At 36.7% G+C, this 23,896-nt stretch overlaps 1 protein-coding gene across 1 annotated transcript in view; it reads left to right on the forward strand.

Annotated features, from left to right (window-relative positions):
• RRM1 (ribonucleotide reductase catalytic subunit M1) overlaps window positions 1-23,635 on the forward strand; it is a 48,452-nt gene extending 24,817 nt beyond the window's left edge. Inside the window, exons 8-19 of the mRNA XM_077113752.1 lie at window positions 1,685-1,826; window positions 2,928-3,011; window positions 3,903-4,064; window positions 4,440-4,519; window positions 5,163-5,364; window positions 15,992-16,141; window positions 16,351-16,572; window positions 18,140-18,216; window positions 19,435-19,570; window positions 20,408-20,503; window positions 21,726-21,914; window positions 22,926-23,635. Of these exons, the coding sequence (XP_076969867.1) occupies window positions 1,685-1,826; window positions 2,928-3,011; window positions 3,903-4,064; window positions 4,440-4,519; window positions 5,163-5,364; window positions 15,992-16,141; window positions 16,351-16,572; window positions 18,140-18,216; window positions 19,435-19,570; window positions 20,408-20,503; window positions 21,726-21,914; window positions 22,926-23,114 (1,729 nt within the window). The 3' untranslated portion in view covers window positions 23,115-23,635. The remainder of the gene's footprint in view (window positions 1-1,684; window positions 1,827-2,927; window positions 3,012-3,902; window positions 4,065-4,439; window positions 4,520-5,162; window positions 5,365-15,991; window positions 16,142-16,350; window positions 16,573-18,139; window positions 18,217-19,434; window positions 19,571-20,407; window positions 20,504-21,725; window positions 21,915-22,925) is intronic.
• Window positions 23,636-23,896: the final 261 nt, after the last annotated feature.

The raw sequence follows: 23,896 nt of genomic DNA on the forward strand, positions 1-23,896 counted from the left end.
CCTAAGAAAGTTCAAAGAAGAGAACAGTGAACACTTATACACCCACCTCCGCCTAGAATGGAAAATTGCTAACATTTTGTTATACTTAAATTTTTTTTTTTAATTTTTAAAATTAAAAAATATTTTTTCACGGAATAATTTGAAATCAAGTTGCAGACATAATGACTCAACACTTCAGCTTACATCTTGGTAAGAGGGTATATATGACCTCAGTATAGTGAAGGATTTCTTAAAATAAGATATAAAAACTAAAGTACTTTTTATATAGGAAAAAATGACAAAATTTGCTACATTAAAATTAAAAAGCTTCTGTAAACCAAAAACAAAGTGAAAAACCAAGTTTCAGGCTGGGGAAGATCACTGCAAAGCATATTAACAAGAGATTATAAGAAAAAGACGCAAAACTAAGTAGAAACATGGGCAGATGATATAAACAATTTGTAGAAGATATTTGATTGACTAATAAATGAGATAATTATAAACTTGGCTAATAATTAAGAAAATGAAAATTATCATCATAATGGGATACTTTGTATCTATCAGATTGGTAAAAGTGGAAGTGATAACACCGAATGTTGACAAGAATGTAGAGCACAGAGAGCTGTCATTGTTATATGAAGTATGGACTTGTCTATCCACTTTGGATAATCTTTAGTAAAGTAGAATGTGTGCATATTTTTTGACCCAGTAATTCCCCTCCAAGATTTATACCCTACAGAAACCCTTGGACATAGGCAGAAGAAGACATGTTCAAGAATTTTCTCAGCAATATGGAAAATAACCCAAATATCCATCATCAGGAGAGTGGATAAATATATTGGTATATTCATACAATGGATTACCTCACAGCAGTGAAAATAAAGCTACAAGGATCAATAGGAAGGATCTCTGTAATACAACATTGAGTTAAAAGGAAGTTGCAGAAGGATAAATACATATGCTACAAGAAAGTTTTGAAATGTAGAATATTTACACAGAGCAAGTAGAGATGCTAAAAGAAAGTAGAAATGCTTGGAAGTTGGTAGGGGGTTGCAATTAGGCCATATTTGTAATGTCTAGTTTTTGAGGTAGTTGGGAAGTTCAAATTATTTGTAATATTCTCTGTATCTGTCTGAATGTCTGAATATTTAACAGAAAATGTCAGTGAATAGAATCCATTTGAGTGGTTAAATATTCAAGACAGTGAAGGGACAGTTCATATATCAAGGTCCCTGAGGTGAGGAGCAGGATGAGATTAAAAGCATAGGTACAGGGAGTTATATTTTGGTAGACATACCAAAGAATTGGTAGACCATTGGGTAGATGTTTCATTTTTCATAGATATTTTCATTTATTTGGTTTGCTTACGAGTTGAAGAGACTTAAGAATTTGCAGGAGGGAAATGTGATAATTGCACATTTGCAGTCTGGTGAAAATGTGAACTAATATTTAAGACATATGTAAGTCTTTCTCCTTGGCTTATCCTGAAGGGTAGGCAGCAAGATGATTTTAAAATCTCATTTTGAAATGCTTTATTGTCAAAACCAGGAAAAAAGGTTTTTGTTTCCTTCTAAAAACACCACAGAGCTTTGTAAACTTAAAATCTTTTATTTGTCTAACTTACTATCTTTTATTGTATAATTGTTTTATGATTCTGCTTGATTTCATTTCCTTGCTCTGAGTTGTGACTTTTCTCCCTCTGTAGCTGTTTCCTTCTGAGTATGAAAGATGATAGCATCGAAGGCATTTATGACACCCTAAAGCAATGTGCACTGATTTCCAAGTCTGCGGGGGGAATTGGTGTTGCTGTGAGTTGTATTCGAGCTACTGGGAGCTACATTGCTGGGGTAAGCTTCTGTTGTATGACTTTCAGAAAGACTGGGGGCAGGCAACAGTGGCTCAGTGGCAGAGTTCTTGCCTGCCATGCCAGAGATCCGGGTTCAATTCCCAGAGCCTGCCCATGCCCAAAAAATAAAAAAGTATGGACTGGGAAATTTAAAGTTCATAAGCAGTCAGCCTTATGGTTGAAAGGCACATGTGTGCTAGTTAACTATTCATCATCATTATCAAAGGTCAAGATAATGATTCTGGTAAAATCTGGATTTAAATCCTGTCTCCACTAAATCAGGCCTACAGCAAGTTATTTTATATCTCTGAGTTTGTTTCCTCATCCACAGGGTGAAGAAAATTTCTAACCCTATAGGATAAAGTTAACATACACTGACAGAGTCAGAAGGAAACAAGTTTATGAGGTGTTTCACACAATTGTTGAGTGAGTCATTGCTCACTTATTTTCTAGATTGTTTAAAGATTTGCCTTGGGGTTAGATGGATTTTTTAAAGAATTTGATATCTTCCAGCCTTAGAAGTCTTAATTTTCTTGATCTCATTCTAGAATCCATATATTGCTGCAAAATCTGTTTGCCTTATTTATTGTCTTGATATATCCATATCCTGTATTTCTTATTGTAAGTTGCTTTGAATTCTTTTGGGAAAAAGACATGGTAGTAGTGTTTTTACTATTTTATTTTCACTCTGTATAGATCTGTATATATAGATAGATAGATCCATATTCATATGATCTTCTTTATAAGATTTATTTACTGATCTTTAACAAGTGTAGAGTTTAAATTTAACTACCCTGATTTAGGACCCTATGATTATAATTGTTGTATCTCATTGAAAATTAGAGATACCATGAAACAGTTCTGTGCATAATGGTAATTAATTCAACATTTTATTGGTTTTATATTAGACATGATTATGTTTTCAAAACAGAGGCACAGATGAGAGTGGGTAAAACTATGTAGATTGCTATCTAGAAATTAGGTACCTATTTTGATGAAAGATTGGGATAGAGTCATTTGTTCAGTATTGGGCCATTTTGTTCTCTTTCCTTGCTGAGTCCCTTCTCTCTCCTTTGATACTTTTATTTTCTCTCTCTTTCAGACTAATGGTAATTCTAATGGCCTTGTGCCAATGCTGAGAGTATATAATAATACAGCACGATATGTGGATCAAGGTGGGAATAAGGTATGTTCTATTGTTTCTCATTAGCCATGTATGCTTATAATGAGATGATTAAATCGGATATAGTGTCTAAATTCTGAGCTTTTTGCTTGTTTTTTTCACTTTTAAAATCTATTTTATGAGGTAACATAATTTACTTAGAAGTGCACACACTTTAAGTATACAGTTGATGAGTTTTAACAAATGTATTCACCCATATAAACACTACCCCAACCGAGATATAGAACATTACCATTATTCCTAAAAGGTTCCTCATACACTTTTGCATTCAATCCCCCCCACCTCTAAAAGGGGTTGTAATAAGTGTTCTAAGTTTTTCTTTTAAAAAGCCAACAGAAAATCTTCCCTGTTTTGCAAGGGAAAAGTAAACAGCCCGGTTTCATCAGCAGCAGGATAGTTTACAACTTGAGTCTCCCTCTTAGGGATACATAGGCATACTAATCACCTGCTAGTTTATGAATTTACTTTTGATACGGACTAAAAAAAAAACTGTGGGATCTTGATGAGACAGAGCATATCTATTGACCTTTAATAAAGAGCACGGTTTATATTGTCAAAGTTAAAGCCATTTTCTTTGGACTTTACATACATATTATAGTATATTATAGTATAAAGTAAGCTAGACTAGTGAAGAGGAGACTCTACCTCTAGTTCATTGTGTTGCTTTAGACAAGTAATTTCTTATTCCACGTTTACTTTAGGTCAATTGTTCTTCCTTACTCCTTGAATTGTAAGGAATATATTACTGTACTAATTTATATTTTTTATATTATTTTTATTTATATTATCTCATTTAATTTGTTAAGATCAAACATCAAAAAAATGCTTTGGAAAATATAAAGTTTCCTTTTTTCATTCTGATTCTGAAAAGAATAATGATTTATTTACCATTAGCGACCTGGAGCATTTGCTATTTACCTGGAGCCTTGGCATTTAGACATCTTTGAATTCCTCGATTTAAAGAAGAACACAGGAAAGGAAGAGCAGCGTGCCAGGGACCTTTTCTTTGCGCTTTGGATTCCAGATCTCTTTATGAAGCGAGTGGAGACTAATCAGGTGAGAGTTAGGTACCTGTTAATAATCCTGACTTGATTCTTATGAACTTTCTCTTCTTTAGTCAACATAAATCATGCTTAGGAAGAACCCACCTATGAGTGGTGCCATGGAAGTCATTTTGAGAAAGTTAAGAAATGCCATGAAAGTCATTCTGAGAAAGTTAAGAGATGCCATTTCTTCCCCTTTGCATTTTCTTCTTTAAGGTAGATGCTATCTGACTTGAATGCTTAAGGCGTCATGTACACACAGGCAGAATTAGATGTTTGGACCTGAGCCTAAAATTATTTTCATAGCAAATTTCCTTTGCAGTGTTTTTCATGGACTGTGGTTGGTTATTTAAAGTTTCTTGAGGGTGCTACTTTTCTTCCCTTGTAGGACTGGTCTTTGATGTGTCCAAATGAGTGTCCTGGTCTGGATGAGGTTTGGGGAGAGGAATTTGAGAAGCTATATGAAAGGTATGGGGAAAATATGAAAGTCTAATAATGTTTTGACCAAGTGTTTCTCTTATTTGGGGAGTGCATATTATATCAGCAAATAGCCAGTCTTTAGGAATCGTTGGGAGCATATAGGAGAAGATGTGATTAATATTTTAATTTAGGTCAGGTTTGCTCTCTTTACCACATTTTGGTGCCTACCCTTTTCTTTTTTAAAACTTGTGATAGATTGCTTATGACAGATTCTTATAAAAATTACAGTGATGACTAACAGGTTATTATTTTGCTCTGACATACAGTACATTTAATGAAATGTTATGCTTTATATTGCACATAGGTATCATGAAAAACTAGGACACATATTTCATTAATTTATTAAATATCAGCACAATATTAGGAAATTTGGCTCCTTTAGGTTCTGTACCTTTTGTGTGTGTGTGTGAAATGTACTGTTGACTTAGTGGGATTGGGGTATATTTGAAGGGGTCTAAAGCTGTCAGAGTAAAACGAATATTATATTCCTTTTTTTCTTCCCTTAGTGAACGTATTAGAACATAAGAGTTTGAATAATTTTTTTTTATTTTAGGGTCATTTCTTCAAATTATCTGCAATAAAGATTTTCTTAGAAAATAAATATTAAAATAATATTATCCTTGCCTTTCAGTTATGAGAGACAGGGTCGTGTCCGCAAAGTTGTGAAAGCTCAGCAGCTTTGGTATGCCATCATTGAGTCTCAAACAGAGACAGGTACCCCATACATGCTGTACAAAGATTCTTGTAATCGGAAGAGCAACCAGCAGAACCTGGGAACGATCAAATGCAGCAACCTATGCACAGAAATAGTAGAATATACAAGCAAAGATGAGGTAGGTAGAAAAACTTTGGCTTGGAGTATTGAGAGAGAATCTTAGGCAGTTATTGCTTGCAGATCCCACAGTTGATTTCAGTTGACTTGGGGTAAGGAAGTTTTCAGTTTGTTGTAAGCAGAAGAACACTAAAATAGATAGGGAGAAATTACAAAGGAAGTAAGAGGCATGATCCATGTCCTATGAAGTATCTTTTAGTCCATAAGTCATGAAGAAAAGACAGTCAGCTTTTTCTTATGTACACATTATTATAATCTTTACTTGAGAAAATTATCATTATACACTTCTGTTTGTTTCAGACAAACAAAAATATGTTAGGATGCTCATTCAGTTTAAAGTATATAACATGTAGAGAGTTCTTTGAGTGAGTGGTGAGATAAAAATTCTTATCTCATGTGCATAGGAGATTTTACAGAAAGAAAAGAGCTAGAAATGGTATATGGATTTTTTTTTTTTTTTAATTTCAGAAAAATGCTTTCTATTAGGGAAGAGTAGCCTCTAGGATGAATCAGAGATAGGGATAGGTTTTTTTTCTTTTTACATGGGCAAGCACCAGGAATTGAACCCGGGTCCTCTGGCATGGCAGGCAAGCATTCTTGCCTGCTGAGCCACCGTGGCCCAGGGATAGGTTTTATGCAGAGGGTGCCAAGTTAGTTTAGATGGAGTGAATACGTTAAGCCTTGATATAAGGGGAAATGGCTCTGAATGTGTAAAGGCAGATAGAAGATGGAAGTTTATAATCACGCATCTTAGAGGAAGGAAGCCCTTATTGATTACTGAAAGGAAAACAATATCAAAATGTTAGGGTAGGACAGAGTGCCAACATGGTGCTTAGTGAGATGTGGGATTTAGTTTGTCCTCCAGAACAGCGACTAAATAGCCAGAAACAGTACAGAACAAATGCTGGAGCCACGTAAGTGACTGGACACACAGCGTACACCAGTCTGGACCAGCTGGAACGGTTGCAAGCACCCCCAGAACCGCGAGTGCCCCAAGCCGCGGTGGCTGGCACCCCTCCCCAACAGGCTGCTTCCCAGAGGGGAAAGGAAAGGGACTTTACCAGCAGCAGGGGCTGAGCTCAACTAAGCTCCAGTTGTAGAATTAATTAATAAACTCTGACTACTAAAAATAGGCCCTAGATCAGCTGAACCTGGTCAAAGCTGAGGCTGCTGATTTTTACCCTGGTTCCAAGGGGACAGGGCTGACAGAAAAAGAAAAAAGAAAAAAAAGAAACAGGTTTTTTGGATCAGATAGCACATAATACTTGAAAGGGTCTCGGCCCTGAAGGAAAGGAGGGGGCACATAGGATCTGAAGGTACACAAAGCAACATACCAACTTATGCTCTTGATTGGGAAACCTGAGGAACAGAGGTCCTGTTCTGAGAAGAATTTTTCTCTTTCTTTTTTGTGGCTGTATTTCTAAAAGGCTTGACTGCTTTTGGATACAGTGGCAGGGCTTCTCAGGCTGCAATTGCCCAGGCATAGGGAGAAAAAAGCTTGTTTGAGAGCTTGTCTGGAGTCTGTGCCTTCCCCAGGGGAGGGGTGGGGCCCAGCTTAGGTGGATTCCCTCCCTCAAGGAATTCAGACCCCAGGGCTTGGAAATTTTAAGTGATTAAAGCCAGCCTACAACTCTCCTCTGTCTCGACCATGCCCCCAGCAGGAGGAGTCTGCCAAAGTTAAAGATGCCACATCATCTTATGCAGGTAGGACCCGCAGGCAGACAAGCGCCACATACTGGGCAGGACAGGAAAATCACAAAGTCCACGGACTTCACAGAAAAGTCTTTCAACCTGCTGGGTCTCACCCTCAGGGAAAATTGATGGCAGGTGACTATTTCCTCCTGACAGGAGGCCAGTTTGGTCTGGAAAAATCTGCTGGGGTCTATACTACCTAAATAGGCCCTCCTAAGGGTGGTGGCAAGGCACCACACAGGTGGGGCAAGAAACAAGAAAACAAGAACTGAAAAATTGTGCTCTGTTTAGCATAACCTAAGCTAGTGGTCCAGAAAAGGCTGAACTGAATGTCAAAGAACAGATAGACAACAAATACATACAGCAAAAAAATCCTAGGTAAAAGGAGTGAAAACATTCTCCAGAATAAGCTAATTAAGGTAATTAAATGCCTAGACGCCAGCAAAAAATAATGAAAAACACTACGAAAATTGAAGATATGGCTCAGTCAAAGGAACAAACCAACAATTCAAATGATATACAGGAGTTGAAACAATTAATTCAGAAGGTTCAAACAGACATGGAAAACCTCATCAAATATCAACTCAGTGGATTGAGGGAGGATATAAAGAAGGCAAAAAGAAATCAAAAGTCAAAAAAACAAATCACAGAACTTATGGGAATGAAAGGCACAGTAGAAGAGATGAAAAAAACAACGTAAACCTACAATGTCAGATTTTAAGAAGCAGAAGATAGGATTAGTGAACTTGAGGCCGGAACATCTGAAATCTGACAAGCACAAGAAAATATAGGGAAAAGAATGGAAAAATATGAGCAGAGACCCAGGGAATTGAATGACAACATGAAGCGCACACATATATGTGCTGTGGGTATCCCAGAAGGAGAAGAGAAGGGAAAAGGAGGAGAAAAACTAATGGAGGAAATTATCACTGAAAATTCCCCAACTCTTATGAAAGACTTAAAATTACAGATCCAAGAAGTACAGCGTACCCTGAACAGAATAATTCCAAATTGACGTACACCGAGACACTTACTAATCAGAATGTCAGAGGTCAAAGAGAAAGAGAGAATCTTGAAAGCAGCAAGAAAAAAGCAATCCATCACATACAAGGGGAGCCCAGTGAGACTATGCGAAGATTTCTCAGCAGAAATCACGGAGGCAAGAAGACGGTGGGATGATATATATAAATTACTAAAAGAGAAAAACTGCCAACCAAGAATTCTATATCCAGCAAAATTGTCCTTCAAAAATGAGGGAGTAGTTAAAACATTTTCAGACAAAAAAATCACTGAGAGAATTTGTGACCAAGAGACCGGCTCTGCAAGGAATACTAAAGGGAGCACTAGAGGCAGATACGAAAAGACAGGAGAGAGAGGTGTGGAGAGAAGTGTAGAAATGAAGACTATCTGTAAAGGTAAAAAGAAAAAAAATTAGATATGACATATAAAATCCAAAAGGCAAAATGGTAGAAGAAAGAACTACCCATACAGTAATAACACTAAGTGTTAATGAATTAAACAACCCCAATCGAAAGACATAGACTGGCAGAATGGATTAAAACACAGGACCCATCTATATGCTGTCTACAGGAAACACATCTTAGACCCAAGGATAAACATAGGTTGAAAGTGAAAGCTTGGGAAAAGATATTTCATGCAAACAACAATCAGAAGAGAGCAGGAGTAGCTATACTAATATCCAACAAATTAGACTTCAAATGTAAAACAGTTCAAAGAGACAAAGAAGGACACTATGTATTAATAAAAGGAACAGTTCAACATGAAGACATAACAATCATAAATGTTTATGCACCGAGCCAGAACACTTCAAGATAAATGAGGCAAACACTGAAAAGAGAAATAGACGCATCTACCATAATAGTTGGAGACTTCAATTCCCTGCTCTCATTAGTGGACAGAACATCAAGACAGAGGATCAATAAAGAAACAAAATTTGAATAATACAATAACTGAGCCAGACTTAACAGACATTAATAGAACATTATACCCCACAACAACAGGATACACCTTTTTCTCAAGTGCTCATGAATATTCTTAAGGATAGACCATATGCTGGGTCACAAAGCAAGTCTCAGTAAATTTAAAAAGATTGAAATCATAGAAAACACTTTCTCGGATCATAAAGGAATGAAATTGGAAATAAATAATAGGCAGAGTGCCAGAAAAATTCACAAATATATGGAGGCTCAGCAGCACACTCTTAAACAACCAGTGGGTCAAGGAAGAAATTACAGGAGAAATCAGTAAATATCTCAAGGCAAATGAAAATGAAAATACAGCATATTCAGAATTTATGGGTTGCAGCAAAGGCAGGGCTGTGAGGGAAATTTATTGCAACAATAATTGAAAGAAAGGGCAACAATCGAGGAATTAACTGTCCCCTTGGAAGAACTAGAGAAAGAACAGCATACTAACCCCAAAGCAAGCAAAAGGAAATAAATATTGAAGATAAATACAGAAATAAATGAAATTGAGAATATGCAAACAATCAAGAAAATCAACAAAACCGGAAGTTGGTTCTATGAGAAAAACAGTAAGATTGATAGAGCCTTAGTGAGGTTGACAAAAAGAAGAAGAGAGAGGATGCAAATAAATAAAATCAGAAAAGAAAGAGGAAACATAACTGCTGATCCCACAGAAATAAAGGAAGTAATGAGAGGATACTATGAACAACTTTATGCTAATAAATACGACAAAATCGATGAAATACACAACTTCCTAGAAAGGCATGAACCACCAACATTGACTCAAGAAGAAACAGATAACCTCAACATAGCAATCACAAGTAAAGAAATTGAATCAGTGATTAAGAAGCTCCCCAAAAAGAAAAGTCCAGGACCAGATGGCTTCACATGTGAATTCTACCAAACATACCAGAAAGAATTATTACCAATCCTGCACAAACTCTTCAAAAAAAATCGAAGAGGAGGAAAAGCTACCTAACTCAGTCTACGAAGCCAACATCACCCTCATACCAAAGTCAAAGATATTACAAAAAATGAAAACTGCAGACCAATCTCTGTAATGAGTTAGATGCAAAAATCCTCAACAAAATTCTAGCAACTTGTATCCAGCAACACATTAAGAGAATTATATGCCATGACCAAGTAGGATTCATCCCAGGTATGCAAGGATGGTACAACATAAGAAAATCAATTAATGTAATACACCATATCAACAAATCAAAGCAGAAAAACCACATGATCATCTCGATTGATGCAGAAAAGGCATTCGTCAAAAATCAGCATCCTTTCCTGTTGAAAACACTTCAAAGGATAGGAATAGAAGGGAACTTCCTCAATACGATAAAGGGAATATATGGAAACCCACAGCTAACATCATCCTCGGTGGGGAAAAATTGAAAACTTTTCCCCAAAGATCAGGAACAAGACAAAGATGTCCACTATCACCACTATTTTTCAACATTGTGTTGGAAGTTCGAGCCAGAGCAATTAGACAGGTAAAAGAAATACAAGCCATCAGAATTGGAAAGAAAGCAGTAAAACGTTCACTGTTTGCATTTAATATGATATATGTTTAAAACCCCGAAAAATCCACAGCAACGCTACTAGATCTAATAAATGAGTACAGCAAAGTAGCAGGTTACAAGAGCAACATTGAAAAATCTGCAGTGTTTCTACATACTAGTAATGAATAATCTGAGGGGGGGAAATCAAGAAAAAAATTCCATTTACAGTTGCAACCAAAAGAATAAAATATTTAGGAATAAATTTAAATAAAGAGACAAAAGACCTATCCAAAAAAACTACGAGAAATTGTTAAAAGAAATCACAGAAGACCTAAATAAATGGAAGGGCATACCGTGTTCATGGATTGGAAGACTAAATGTAGTTAGGATGTCAATTCTACCTAAATTGATTTATAGATTCAATGCGATACCAATTAAAATCCCAAAAACTTACTTTTCAGAAATAGAAAAACCAGTAACCAAATTTATCTCGAAGGGCAGGGTGCCCCGAATAGCTAGAAGTATCCTGAGAAAGTAAAATGAAGTCGGAGGTCTCATGCTACCTGACTTGAAGGCGTATTATGAAGCTACGCCTTGAAGCATGGTCAAAACAGCATAGTACTGACATAAAGATAGATATATTGACCAATAGAGTCGAATAGAGTGTTCATATACAGATCCTCTCATCTATGGACAATTGATCTTTGATAGGGCAGTTAAACCAACTCACCTGGGACAGAGCAGTCTCTTCAATAAATGATGCCTAGAGTACTGGATATCCATATACAAAAGAATGAAAAAGGATCCATATTTCACACCCTATGCAAAAATTAACTCAAAATGGATCAAAGACCTAAATATTAGATCTAAGACCATACAAGTTTTAAAACTGTTAGTAGGGAAGTATCTTCTAAAACTTACAATAAGGAGGCGGTTTCCTAGACCCTACACCCAAAGCACGAGCATTGAAGAAAGAAAGAAAGAAATGGGAACTCCTCAAAATTAAACACTTTTGTGCATCAGTGATCTTCGTCAAGAAAGTAAAAAGGGAACCTGCACAATGGGAGACAATATTTGGAAACGATATATCAGATAAAGGTCTAGTATCCAGAATATATAAAGAGACTGTTCAACTCAACAACGAAATGACAGACAACCCAATTATGAAATGGGAAAAAGACTTGAACAGACACTTCTCAGAAGAGGAAATTCAGATGGCCAAAAGGCACATGAAAAGATGCTCAACTTCCCTGGCTTTTAGGGCAGTGCAAATCAAAACCACAATGAGATATCATCTCACACCCACAAGAATGACCATTATCAATAAAACAGAAAACGACAAGTGCTGGAGAGGATGTAGAGAAAGAGGCACACTTATCCACTGTTGGTGGGAATGTCAAATGGTACAACCGCTGTGGAAGGTGGTTTGGCAGGTCCTCAGGAAGCTAAGTATAGAATTGCCATATGACCCAGCAATACCCTTGCTAGATATCTACTCAGAGGACATGAGGGCAAGGACACAAACGGACATTTGCACACCAGTGTTTATAGCAGCATTATTTACAGTTGCCAAGAGATGAAAAAAGCCAAAATGTCCATCAACAGATGAGTTGCTAAACAAGCTGTGGTATATACATACAATGGAATACTATGCAGCTGTAAGACAGAATCAGGTTATGAAGTGTGTACCAACATGGATGGACCTTAAGGACATTATGCTGAGTGAGATTAGCCAGAAACTAAAGGACAAATAATGTATGGTCTCACTGATATGAACTGACGTTTGTGAATAAACTTGGAGAACTTCATTGGTAACACAGACTATCAGTAGATAGAAATAGGGTAACGTATTGGGTAATTGGAGCTGAAGAGATACAGATTGTGCAACAGGATTGATTGTAAAAACTCAGAAATGGATAGCACAACACTACCTGACTGTAGTACAATTATGTTAGATCACTGAATGAAGCTGAATGTGAGAATGATAGAGGGAAGAGGACTGGGGGCACAAATGAAATTAGGAAGGAAGATAGACGATAAAGACTGAGGTGGTATAATCTAGGAATGCCTAGAATGTATAATGATAGTGAGTAAATGTACATATTAAAAAATGTTTTTGCATGAGGAAGAATAAAGGAATGTCAGTACTGCAGGGTGTTGAAAATAGATAATAATACATATTTTGAAACTTTAACTTATGTGTGAGACTAAAGCAAAAAATGTTTTTTGGTACAAAATTTATATTTTGACTAGTGCATTTCCTAATATAACTTATGTGGACAGCTTAATTGAACACCATAAGTACATGGAACCTTGAGTAGGGCATAAGATTTTGTAGGTTTGTCCAGAGTGATGCCCCAAATAAATCCCAGAGTGATTTGAACAGTGAGTAAAAAAGTATTTGCAAAGTCCCCTTGGGGGAATATTGAGAATGGGGAAAAATTCAACTTCCCCAAGTGGAGAATTCTTGATATTCTCACAGGCAGTGGGGACAAACAAAGCAATAGACTGAGTCCCCAATCTTGGGGTTTGTTCATACAAAACTTAACCCCACAAAGGATAGGTCAAACCTACTTAAAATTAGGCCTTTGAGTCACCCCGAAGAGAACCTGTTGTTGCGCAGATGTGGCCTTTCTCTCCAGCTAACACAACAAGCAAACTCACTGCCCTCCCTGTGTCCACGTGGGACATGACTCCCAAGGGTGTGGACCTTCCTGGCAACGTGGGACAGAAATCCTAGAATGAGCTCAGGCTCAGGATCAAGGGATTGAGAAAACGTTCTCGACCAAAAGGGGGAAGTGCAAAATGAGGCAAAATAAAGTGTCAATGGCTGAGAGATTCCAAACAGAGTTGAGAGGTTGTCCTGGAGGTTATTCGTATGCATTAAATAGATATCACCTTATTAGTCAAGATGTAATGGAGAGGCTGGAGGGAACTGTCCGGTAGAGCTGTGTTCAGTAGCCATGTTTCTTGAAGATGGTTGTATAATGATATATCTGTCACAATGTGACTGTGTGATTGTGAAAACCTTGTGTCTGATGCGCCTTTTATCTGCCTTATCAACAGACAAATAAGAGATGCAGCATAAAAATAAATAGTAGGGGAACAAATGTTAAAAAAAGTTTAGTAGATTGAAATTCTAGTGATCAATGAAAGGGAGGGGTAAGGGGTATATTATGCATGAATTTTTTTCTGTTGTCTTTTTATTTCTTTTTCTGAATTGATGCAAATGTTCTAAGAAATGATCATGATGATGAATATGCAACTATGTGATGATATTGTGAATTACTGATTATGCATGTAGAACGGAATGATCATATGTTAAGAATGTTTGTGTTTTTTATTATGTATTTTTTTAAAGTTTAAAAATTAATAAAAAAATGTTAGGGTAGAAAGGATGGTTCTTGGTTCTGATTATAGAGTATCTTCAGATAAGAAGTTAGAGAAAGGGAGGGTAGCCTAAAGACTGTGGCAGTAGTTAGATGGCAGGCTGCTTGGATAGTGAATATAAACTATTGGAGAGGGCGAAGCTGATCCCCAAATTCTAGGACCAAAATAAAATGAGAAGTGAAAAATCAGGAAATAATTGGAAAGTTAGTTAAATATATTGCTATGGTTGCAATTTAATTAAACAAAATTTATTGGTCACCAGCTATATATGACACTGTACTACATGCTCTGGGAATACAAATGAATATGGTTCAGTTCTTGCCCTCCAGAAATTTATAATTTAGTAGGAGGAAGTTGATATGTACTTAAGTAACTGTTACACAAAACAGATTGTCATTGAGTCTCAAGTGACCATTTTAAAACAAAAATTGTATCCTGTCATTCCTATACACAAAAGTCCTCTTAGCCTACTGGCCCATCCAGAGTTGTGTAGAACTTTAATAAAGATATAATTGAGATATAACTTACATACCATAAAATTAATTCTTTAAAGTGTACAAGTCAATTTTTATTAAAATTATATCCACAGTGTTGTACATCATCACCACTGTCTAATTCTAGGACATTTTTATCCCCCCAGAAAGAAACCCCTTACCCATTAGCAGTCATTGCTCATTCTCCCCTTCTCCCAGCTGCTGACAACCACCAAAATACTGTGTCTTTGTGGATTTGCTTATCCTAGACAGTCTATATAAATGGAATCATACAGCACTAGATCTTATATATCTAGTTTCTTTCACTTAGGATATTTTCAGGATTATCCATGCTGTGGCACAAATCAATACTTCATTCCATCCGGAATTCTTACAGTACCTTTCAAAATCATACACAACGAAATACCCCCACCTCATCTGCTTTTACTTCCCCCCTTGCTCACTCTGTTCCACCCCTTCTAGTGTCCTTCTGTGTTTCAAACATATCAAACATTCTTCTTCCTCAGAATCTTGCACTAGTTTGCTTTTCTCTGCCTTGAATGTTAAAATTTCTTCTCCCAGATAGTCACATGGCTTGTTTTCTGACCTCTTCATTTCTTTGTTCATATATCACATGCTCAGTGACGCCTTTGACAACTATTTAAACATGCCACCCACTCCATTCTTCACCCATTACTCTCTATTTTCTTTTCCCGCGTTATTCTTCGTTTATTGAATTTAGGTGATTGAAGCTGTGTTTTAAAAATGGTTACTTTGGCAATATGTGTAGAATGGAGTAGATATGGAGTGTGTTAGGAAAGTATTTCAGTAGTCAAGTGGAGTGGAGAGTTTGGATCAGGATCGTTTTAATCAAAGTGGAAAAGAGGTATATTCATTCAACATTATGAAGCATTTATTATATACCATATGTAGTGCTAGGTACCAAAATATAAGCATAAGTAAGAGGATCACTGCCTGAAGAAGCTTACCACCAAGTGTAGTGGTTATTAATACAGCAGTTGGGCAGTCACCTGCAGAGCTTTTCAGAATTCACAAACTTGGCTCTTCTGTGGTGGAGGGTTTGTCACAGTCTCAACAATGGTGAGGTAAGCATGTGTCTTTTAGAATCGTTTTCTGCAATGATTCAAATTCCTGTATTTAGTGACTGTTGAGCACTTGAAATATGACCATTGCAACTGAGAAATTGAATATTTAATTTAAGTTAGGTAGCTACATGTTACTAGTGGGTACCATATTGGATAACATATTTCTAGTGAATGAGACAGATAATACATAAAAAAGTTATAGTACAGTATGATTGCTGTCTGTTAATAGAGCTATGCTCTATGGAATACAGAGTTCGTTCTCTTTTATCTATTTTTCAGGTGCATGTTTACTACTCACGTATGTAAATAGGACTTTAAAAGGTAGAATCAGGATTTAGAAATGGACTGACAAACGATAAAGAGGGAGAGGTCAGAGATTAAAATTTTAACGTCATTGAGTCTCCATGGTGGTGTCATTGACGCAGTGGGAAGAAATTAAAAGTATGTGATTCATGACCCTTTCACTTTGCATTCCAGGTTGCAGTTTGTAACTTGGCTTCCTTGGCCTTGAATATGTATGTCACATCAGAACACACGTATGACTTTAAGAAGTTGGCTGAAGTTACCAAAGTTATTGTCCGTAACTTGAATAAAATTATTGATATAAATTACTACCCTATTCCGGAGGTATGATTAGATTTCCCTGTTTATTGACAATTATTGAAATCAAAGGTGGAGGGGGTTTATTATAGTCTGCAAGTTATCATTTAAATAGTTATCATTTGAATGGTATAACAAAACAGATAAAGGGGTAATATATTATCCTTTGGTGCAGAATGTTGCCTTTTCTGTTTAGTAATGTTTTCTCTTTTTATTCCATGTTTTTTGGCACAAAGGCATGCTTATCAAATAAACGCCATCGCCCCATTGGAATTGGGGTACAAGGTTTGGCAGATGCTTTTATCCTGATGAGGTATCCTTTTGAGAGTCCAGAGGCTCAGTTATTGAATAAGCAGATCTTTGAAACCATTTATTATGGTGCCCTGGAAGCCACCTGTGATCTGGCCAAGGAGCATGGCCCATATGAAACCTATGAAGGCTCTCCAGTCAGCAAGGGAGTGAGTATTATTGATGAAATTACTTTTTGCCTTTGGGGACCTGTAGTGGGTGAATGGTGGCTCCCAAAATGATATGTCCGGAATTTTTGAAGGTTAAGGAAAAAGGGAGTTTGCAGGTATAATTAAGGATCTTGAGGTAAGGAGATCATACTGGATTATCTGGGTGGGCCCTAAATCTAATGATGGTTGTTCTTTTAAGAGACACACAGAAAAGAGGAGGAGGCAATGTGACCATGGAGGCAGAGATTGGAGTGGTGTAGCCACAAACCAGGAAACCTCCATCTACCAGAAGCTGGAAGAAGCAAGGAACAAAATCTCCCCCTAGAACACCTGGAGGGAGTATGGCCCTTCCAATATCTTGATTTCAGACTTTTGGCCTCCAAAATGTGAGAGAATAAATTTCTGTTGTTTTAAGCCAGCTTTGAGGTATTTGCCTTAAATACCTCAGCCCTAGGAAACTGATACAGCACCTTTTCCCTCAAGAGTAGAAAGGATAGTCTGTCTGGAACTAATCAATGATAAAATGACTTAAGAGAATACTGTCTGTATTAGTTTTCTATTGCTGAACTTAGTGGCTTAAGACCACAAGTATTCATTATCTCACAATTTCCATGGTTTAGAAGTACCAGGTATGGCTTAGCTAGGCTTTCACCTCAGAGTCTCACAAGAATGTAGTCAGGGTATCAGACAGTACTGCTGAAGCCCAGATCCTCTTCCAAGCTTACCTGGCTGTTGGTAGAATTCATTTCCTTGTAGCTGTAGAATTCTTGGCATCTTGCTTCTTGAAGGCTCAGAGGACACACTCTCCTTTCAGGAACAGCCTAGTTCCTTTTTTAAGGGCTTTTATCTGATTAAGTCAGGGGCACCCAGGGTAATCTTTAAAAATCAACTGATGTGGGACTTTAATTACATCTGCAAAAACCCTTCACCCTTGCCTTAATCATGGGACTGACATCCATCATATTCACAGGTTCTGCCAACACTCGAGAGGAGATTTATACAAAGTATTTACATAGGAGGGTGGGAATCTTGGGGTACCGTCTTAGAATTCTGTCTTCTACATTGCTTTTATTATCCGTAGTATATATGATTCTCCTCTAGGTACCTAAAATGTTATTTTTAGTTCTGACATTCTTTTGATACAGTGTGATTGTTTGAATATAGACATTTAGGTAAGTAAGTGGATCAAGAGATAGATAAAGGCGATGAAGAAGGATGAGGTTGGATTGATGCATTTACTGTGGAAAAACAAAATGCATCTTATCAACATGACTTCATGAGTGTTAGAATTTCCTGATTTGTAGATGTGCTGCTGATTCTCTGTGAACGCTTGGTAGGAACATGGAGAAGGGACGAGATCTTATCTAATTTTCTTAGCTTACTTCTGATCAGAATGACTGAAAGTCTGTCCAGGAAAATTTCTGGACCATGTGTTTCTTTCACAGTTCTACTAGAAGACAGTATTTATTGGGGTGTGGGAGTATGGGTATTGTAATGTTTGTTTTTTTGTCATAGTTTTAAATTGCCATAAGTGACTTATCATAAAGTTAGGTTGTTTATTCCTTAGATCCTTCAGTATAATATGTGGAACGTTACTCCCACAGACCTATGGGACTGGAACCTTCTCAAGGAGAAGATTGCAAAGTAGGTAAAGAGATGTGATATAACTTTGAAGTTCAGAGAGTTTGGATTTTCATCCTGGCTCTTTAGAACTTAGATATATCATTTTAACTTCTGAAGCTCATTTTTATTCCTCTTTCAATTGGGGCTAAATGACCTAACTTACTGGGCTGTTTTGTAAGGATGTTTTGTTAGATAACATTTGTATGATAACCTGCAAGTTGCTTGGCACAATGAAAGCATTTCAATACTTGGTAGGTATTTTTATTAGTTGATATGTTTTAGGGGCTTAACTACCTAGATGTGTCCTTAGGCATTTCTCTCACTAAATCTTTGTATTTCCGAGTGTGCTTGCCTTTGAAATGTTTTTCGCTAACTTATTTATTGCTTAGCCAAGTTGGCATGTGAATGGCCTCTGTTTGAATTGATTGTTATAGGGGTGTTTTTTTGTAAGCTTTTGGAGGTGAGCGTGCTCTGTGTGAACGGAGAACACAAAGTATACCTAAGAATACAGGTTACAGAAAATGCTTGGAAGGAACACATTTGTATCTGATACTTTGATTTGATGTTTCCTGCCTGGTCAGGAAAATATAGAATCTCTTTGAAGGATGAGCTAGGGACAGTTTGAAGATTGCTCGATGGGTCAGATACGATATATCCTTCCTTAAGCATGTTCTGTGTTACTGAATAAAGTAAAAAAAAGATATGAACCTTCTTCTAGGAAATTATAACCAAAGAGGTAATAGAGGAAGTCAGGAATAAATTTTGAGCAGAACTTGTCACTGTTAAAAAGGATAATGGAGATTTGTGATAATATGTGTCTGAGCCTGACCACTTTAACTTCATTATGTTTCCTGAAGAGGCCTAGTACAGTGGAAAGAATGAGAAAAGAAAACAGTGAGGGTTGAATAAGTATGTTCCTCATACAAGTGGGGAACTCTTCAACAGAGATTTCAGTACCTTCCTGGATTGAATAGACTATGGCATGAGAAGGATTACCAGCAGCAAATATTATGCCAGTTCTGTTTAGGAATTATTAGGCATTTAGGAGAGGGACAGGATATACCACCCATACTGTGGAGATGTGTCATTGTAGAGATTAAATTCGAAAGTCAATATGTGAGTCAAATGCATGTATGATGTTACTCACAGCAGCTGCATTTACTCCAATGACTTAAAGTAGTTGCCTTCCTGGAAGATTTTAGCTTTAAGGCAAGCACCTAATACTTTCCTTTTCTTTAGGTATGGTATAAGAAATAGTTTACTTATTGCCCCGATGCCTACTGCTTCAACTGCGCAGATCCTGGGCAATAATGAGTCTATTGAACCTTATACAAGCAACATCTACACTCGCAGAGTCTTGTCAGGAGAATTTCAGGTGAGAAGATCACATCTAGACCTACAGAGAGATCTTTCAGAAATTTAATGTTGGGTGTAAATGCTCACTCATATTTATTGTGTCCCTTTTTCTCTTAGTTTGGGGGCAAAGTTTTGATAAAGTGAGTCATCTTCATCTCTTAACAGTCTTTGTAGTTTTAGCACATAATTTGAAAGAATGAATGATTGGGGGTTGAGTATGAAAGCCACTTGTTGATTGCAGAGTTCACATCATGTTTAATCAGTCTGTAATCTTAGTGATGATATATGCTACAACCTCAGATGCTTAGGTAGGTGATACTCAAGATGTATTTAGAAGCATCATTTAAAACAGTGGTTCTCAACCTTGCACCAATTGGAATTTCTGGTGGGACCAGTGACCTTTGTCTGTTTTTTGTTTTTTAAGGTTTCTAGGTGATTCTAATGTGCAGTAGTGTTGAGAATCACTTATCTAAAAGATTTTCATTTGTAAATTTCCAGATATTCTGATATAGATTTCTGTAAGATTTGGGGAGGATGCAGTTCAACTTTTTCTAAATATTTATTATATCCTTACTTAAAAAAAAAATCAGTTATGATTTATACTTGCTTAGGTAATGTTAGTTCTTTTCACTTTGCAAGTGCCATGTCTGTTGAATAACAAATAGAGCCTGAAAGGATGATAACTTTCATGTGATAGGCTGATACTCTCAGTTTTATAAAAATAGTATTTACCAAGCCATCTAATGTTAAGTAATTCTTCTGTGATCTCATTTACTTAAAGTTCCATGCCTGTGATCCTGTGTAGATTTTGTCATCGTTATTTATTCCTTCATATCTTTTCTACTTTTCCATTCAGATTGTGAATCCTCACTTACTAAAAGATCTTACTGAGAGGGGCTTATGGAATGAAGAGATGAAAAACCAGATTATTGCATGCAATGGCTCTATCCAGGTACTGAATGAAAATGAAACATAATCTTCAAGGAGCTTAGTTGGACACTGTGGTGCATCTTCCTGACAATGGAGAGAATTCAGTGTTGTAGTACAGGCTGTGCTTTTGTAACTCTCTTCACCTCTGTGTTGTTGTGCTAGAATTATACACCTCTTCACATAGCCCTTGCCCTCTTGTTTGTGTAAAAATTTAAATGAATGGTTCCTGTTTTTCTGCATATTAGAATCAATTGGGGAGCTTTTATAATACTGAAGCTTAGGTTGCGTCCCATACCAATAAATAAGAATGTCTGGGTATGGGAGCAATGCGATAGTTATCTTTTAAAGTTTCCGCAGGTGATTTCAAAATGCATCAAAGCTTGTGGACCACTGATAAAAAGTCTAAAATTGGAGAACCAAACTTAATTAAAAATCACGGTGAAGACTGAGGACTGATGATCTAAAGGACAGGGCCACAAATACTATTTAGCAGTAAATTATTTGTCGCTGAGACTCAAGAAGGAGTTATTTGGAGATAGCGGCCTCTGGCTAAACATTGATCTGCTCAGCAACACAGGTTAAGATTCCTATAACATATCTGTGTTTGCTGGCAGGAATCGTAGCATTAGCCAGCTTGTATGTTTTAGTGTAAGTTAATCCTAAACCTAAGAAAACCTGCTTCTGTTGACTCCAAATGGAGTTTAATTCCTAGGTTTTTTTTTTTTTTTTGGAGGTGGGGCGGGGGAAAAGGAATTGCATGAGCTAGGAATCAAACCCCTGTCTCCCTGCATGGCAGGTGAGCATTCTGCCACTGAACTACCTGTCTACCCAAGACCTAGCTTACTTAAAGGGCTTTTATCGTATTGCTTCCCTTGATCATGTCCACATGAAGTACATCCTTGATGATTTGCATTTTCACAAAACTCAGAGGTCACTTATTCGTGCTCAGCTCTGACTTTTCCTTCCTTTCTTGAGTTCATCTTGAACAAAATATGTTTTGGCTATAAAAAAATATGGATACCTAAGTCACTACCATCAGACTGATGTTTGTTGGTTAGATGGGTCCTAGTTAGACTTTCTAAGCCAGAGGTGAACAGTCTTGGCAATTTGACAGGGATCATCATATCAAATGATACTAAATAAAGAGTTAGATCAGCAGGAAGTAGAACCTAGGGTTATCATTCTATCAGTCATATTGCTTTCTTCTATAGGAGTAGAATAAACATTTGATCTTTCTTCTTCAGAGCATACCCGAAATTCCTGATGACCTGAAGCAACTTTATAAGACTGTGTGGGAAATCTCTCAGAAAACTGTTCTCAAGATGGCAGCCGAGAGAGGAGCTTTCATTGATCAAAGCCAGTCTTTAAATATCCATATTGCTGAACCCAACTATGGCAAACTTACTAGTATGCACTTCTATGGCTGGAAGCAGGTTGGTGGAGGAGATCAAGGATGACTTGGGATATTTTGGAATTGGAACAGAGTTTTATATTCTAGTTACATGTCAAATATTACTACCTGGAAACCCTTCTTTCAATTAAAATCTAATATGTTAAAACTAGACCATGGATTTTGTACCAGAATTAGCTCTCGCTTTAGATTTTCTTGTTTCTGTTGGGATTATTTTATTCCTAGTTTTGAAACTTCGGAGTTACCTGTAATTTTCCTTTTCCTTTCATTTACCAGGTTATATTGTTTTTTTCCTTCGTTCTGTCTTTTGAATCTCTTCCTATTGTACCACTATTCTCAAAGTCTTAACTGATCTTGTCATCTAATATCTCTACTCCAGGTCATCTTGTATACACTACTGCCGTTCCTAAAATGAACTTTGCACATGCCAATCCACTATTCAAAAAATCCATTGTTTACCCATTTTAATTATATATAGTATCATTACCAACTATGAAGTCATATGATTTTGGGCTGTATTCCTATTCTTTGGCATTGTGTTAGGTATTTATAAGGAATACTATGTATAGTTTTTATTTAGCAAACATTTATTGAGTATCTATTGCCTTTGTGTCATGAGTGCAGCTATTGTTTTGAAGAATATGATCCTTATCCTTGAGGTAGTCGTGGTCTGTTGTTATACAGAGACACTATCTAGCCCACCAAATAGTTATAGTCTAAGGCAGACATGCTGTCTTGGGCAAACTAGGACATTGCATGCATTAAAAAAAAAATGAAAAAACACAAAGTTTTAGAGAAAAAAATATTGGGCATTTTGACATAAGTAAATCTGTCTTAGGGCAAAAAGAACAGGATATAACTGATTAGAAAGGCTTCTAGACTCCCTAAGTGTATTTGAGACAGCTTTCTAGAAGAGAGAATTTCAAGTTGAGAGTTTTTACTTGTTTATGGAAATGTGTTGTAACATTGATCTTCAATGTCTAGCATTCTCACAGATATTTCCTCCTTAAAGCTGTATTTGCTTCCTTTCTAGGGTTTGAAGACTGGGATGTATTATTTAAGGACAAGACCAGCAGCTAATCCAATTCAGTTCACTCTGAATAAAGAGAAGCTGAAAGACAAGGAAAAGGCATCTAAAGAGGAAGAAGAGAAGGAGAGGAACACAGCAGCCATGGTGTGCTCTTTGGAGAATAGAGAAGAGTGTCTGATGTGTGGATCCTGAGAAGAAAGGTTTAGAAGAGAAGACCAGCACTTCTTAACAGCCACACTACCTGAGCATAGATAGGTATAGTGAGTTTGTAAGGCTTTGCTGGACATTATTGCAGAAAAAAAGATCAATTGATATAAAGTACTGGTTCTATATAGTATGAAAATAATGATTAAAAAAATGTTTTTAGCCGAGCAGAAGTCATCTTGCAATTAAGGAGTGATTGAGTAGGGTTTCATCACCCCTAACACCCTTTCTCATGACCTCAGTTTTAGTAAGGAGACTTTTTAGTTTTGCTTTTTTGACTGGTGGGTCCCTCAGAACAAAACTGAGTGAAAACCCTTAAGAATGCTGGCAGGATTGTCTCTTGATTCTCATGAATAACCTGCCAAAGCCATGCAGGAAAGGCATGTGAAAGTTTGGGTTTATTAGACATGTGTTTTTATATTTTTGTTTTCTTCTGACTAGCTCCAAGACCTTTGTCTGAACAAGCTCCTACAGATCATTCTGAAATAAAGATCAACGTTTCTAAGTGACTGTGTCATATTAATTTTGTAATTTATTTTCATGCAAATGTCAAACTAGAAAAAAAACAACAATGACATGTATTCTGTTCTTTGAGAGTTCAGGGAGAGAATTTTCAGACAAATTACTTAGAAGCTTCATAGAATTCTTATTTTAATATATAACTTTTCCCTCATTTTTAACTCATACATGTTAATAACAGGCATATATTATCACATTTTATTATCACACTGTGGTAGTTAGATTCAGTTGTCAACTTGGCCAGGTGAAAG

Source organism: Tamandua tetradactyla, chromosome 8 (genome assembly GCF_023851605.1).
Source record: "Tamandua tetradactyla isolate mTamTet1 chromosome 8, mTamTet1.pri, whole genome shotgun sequence".
NCBI lineage: Eukaryota > Metazoa > Chordata > Mammalia > Pilosa > Myrmecophagidae > Tamandua > Tamandua tetradactyla.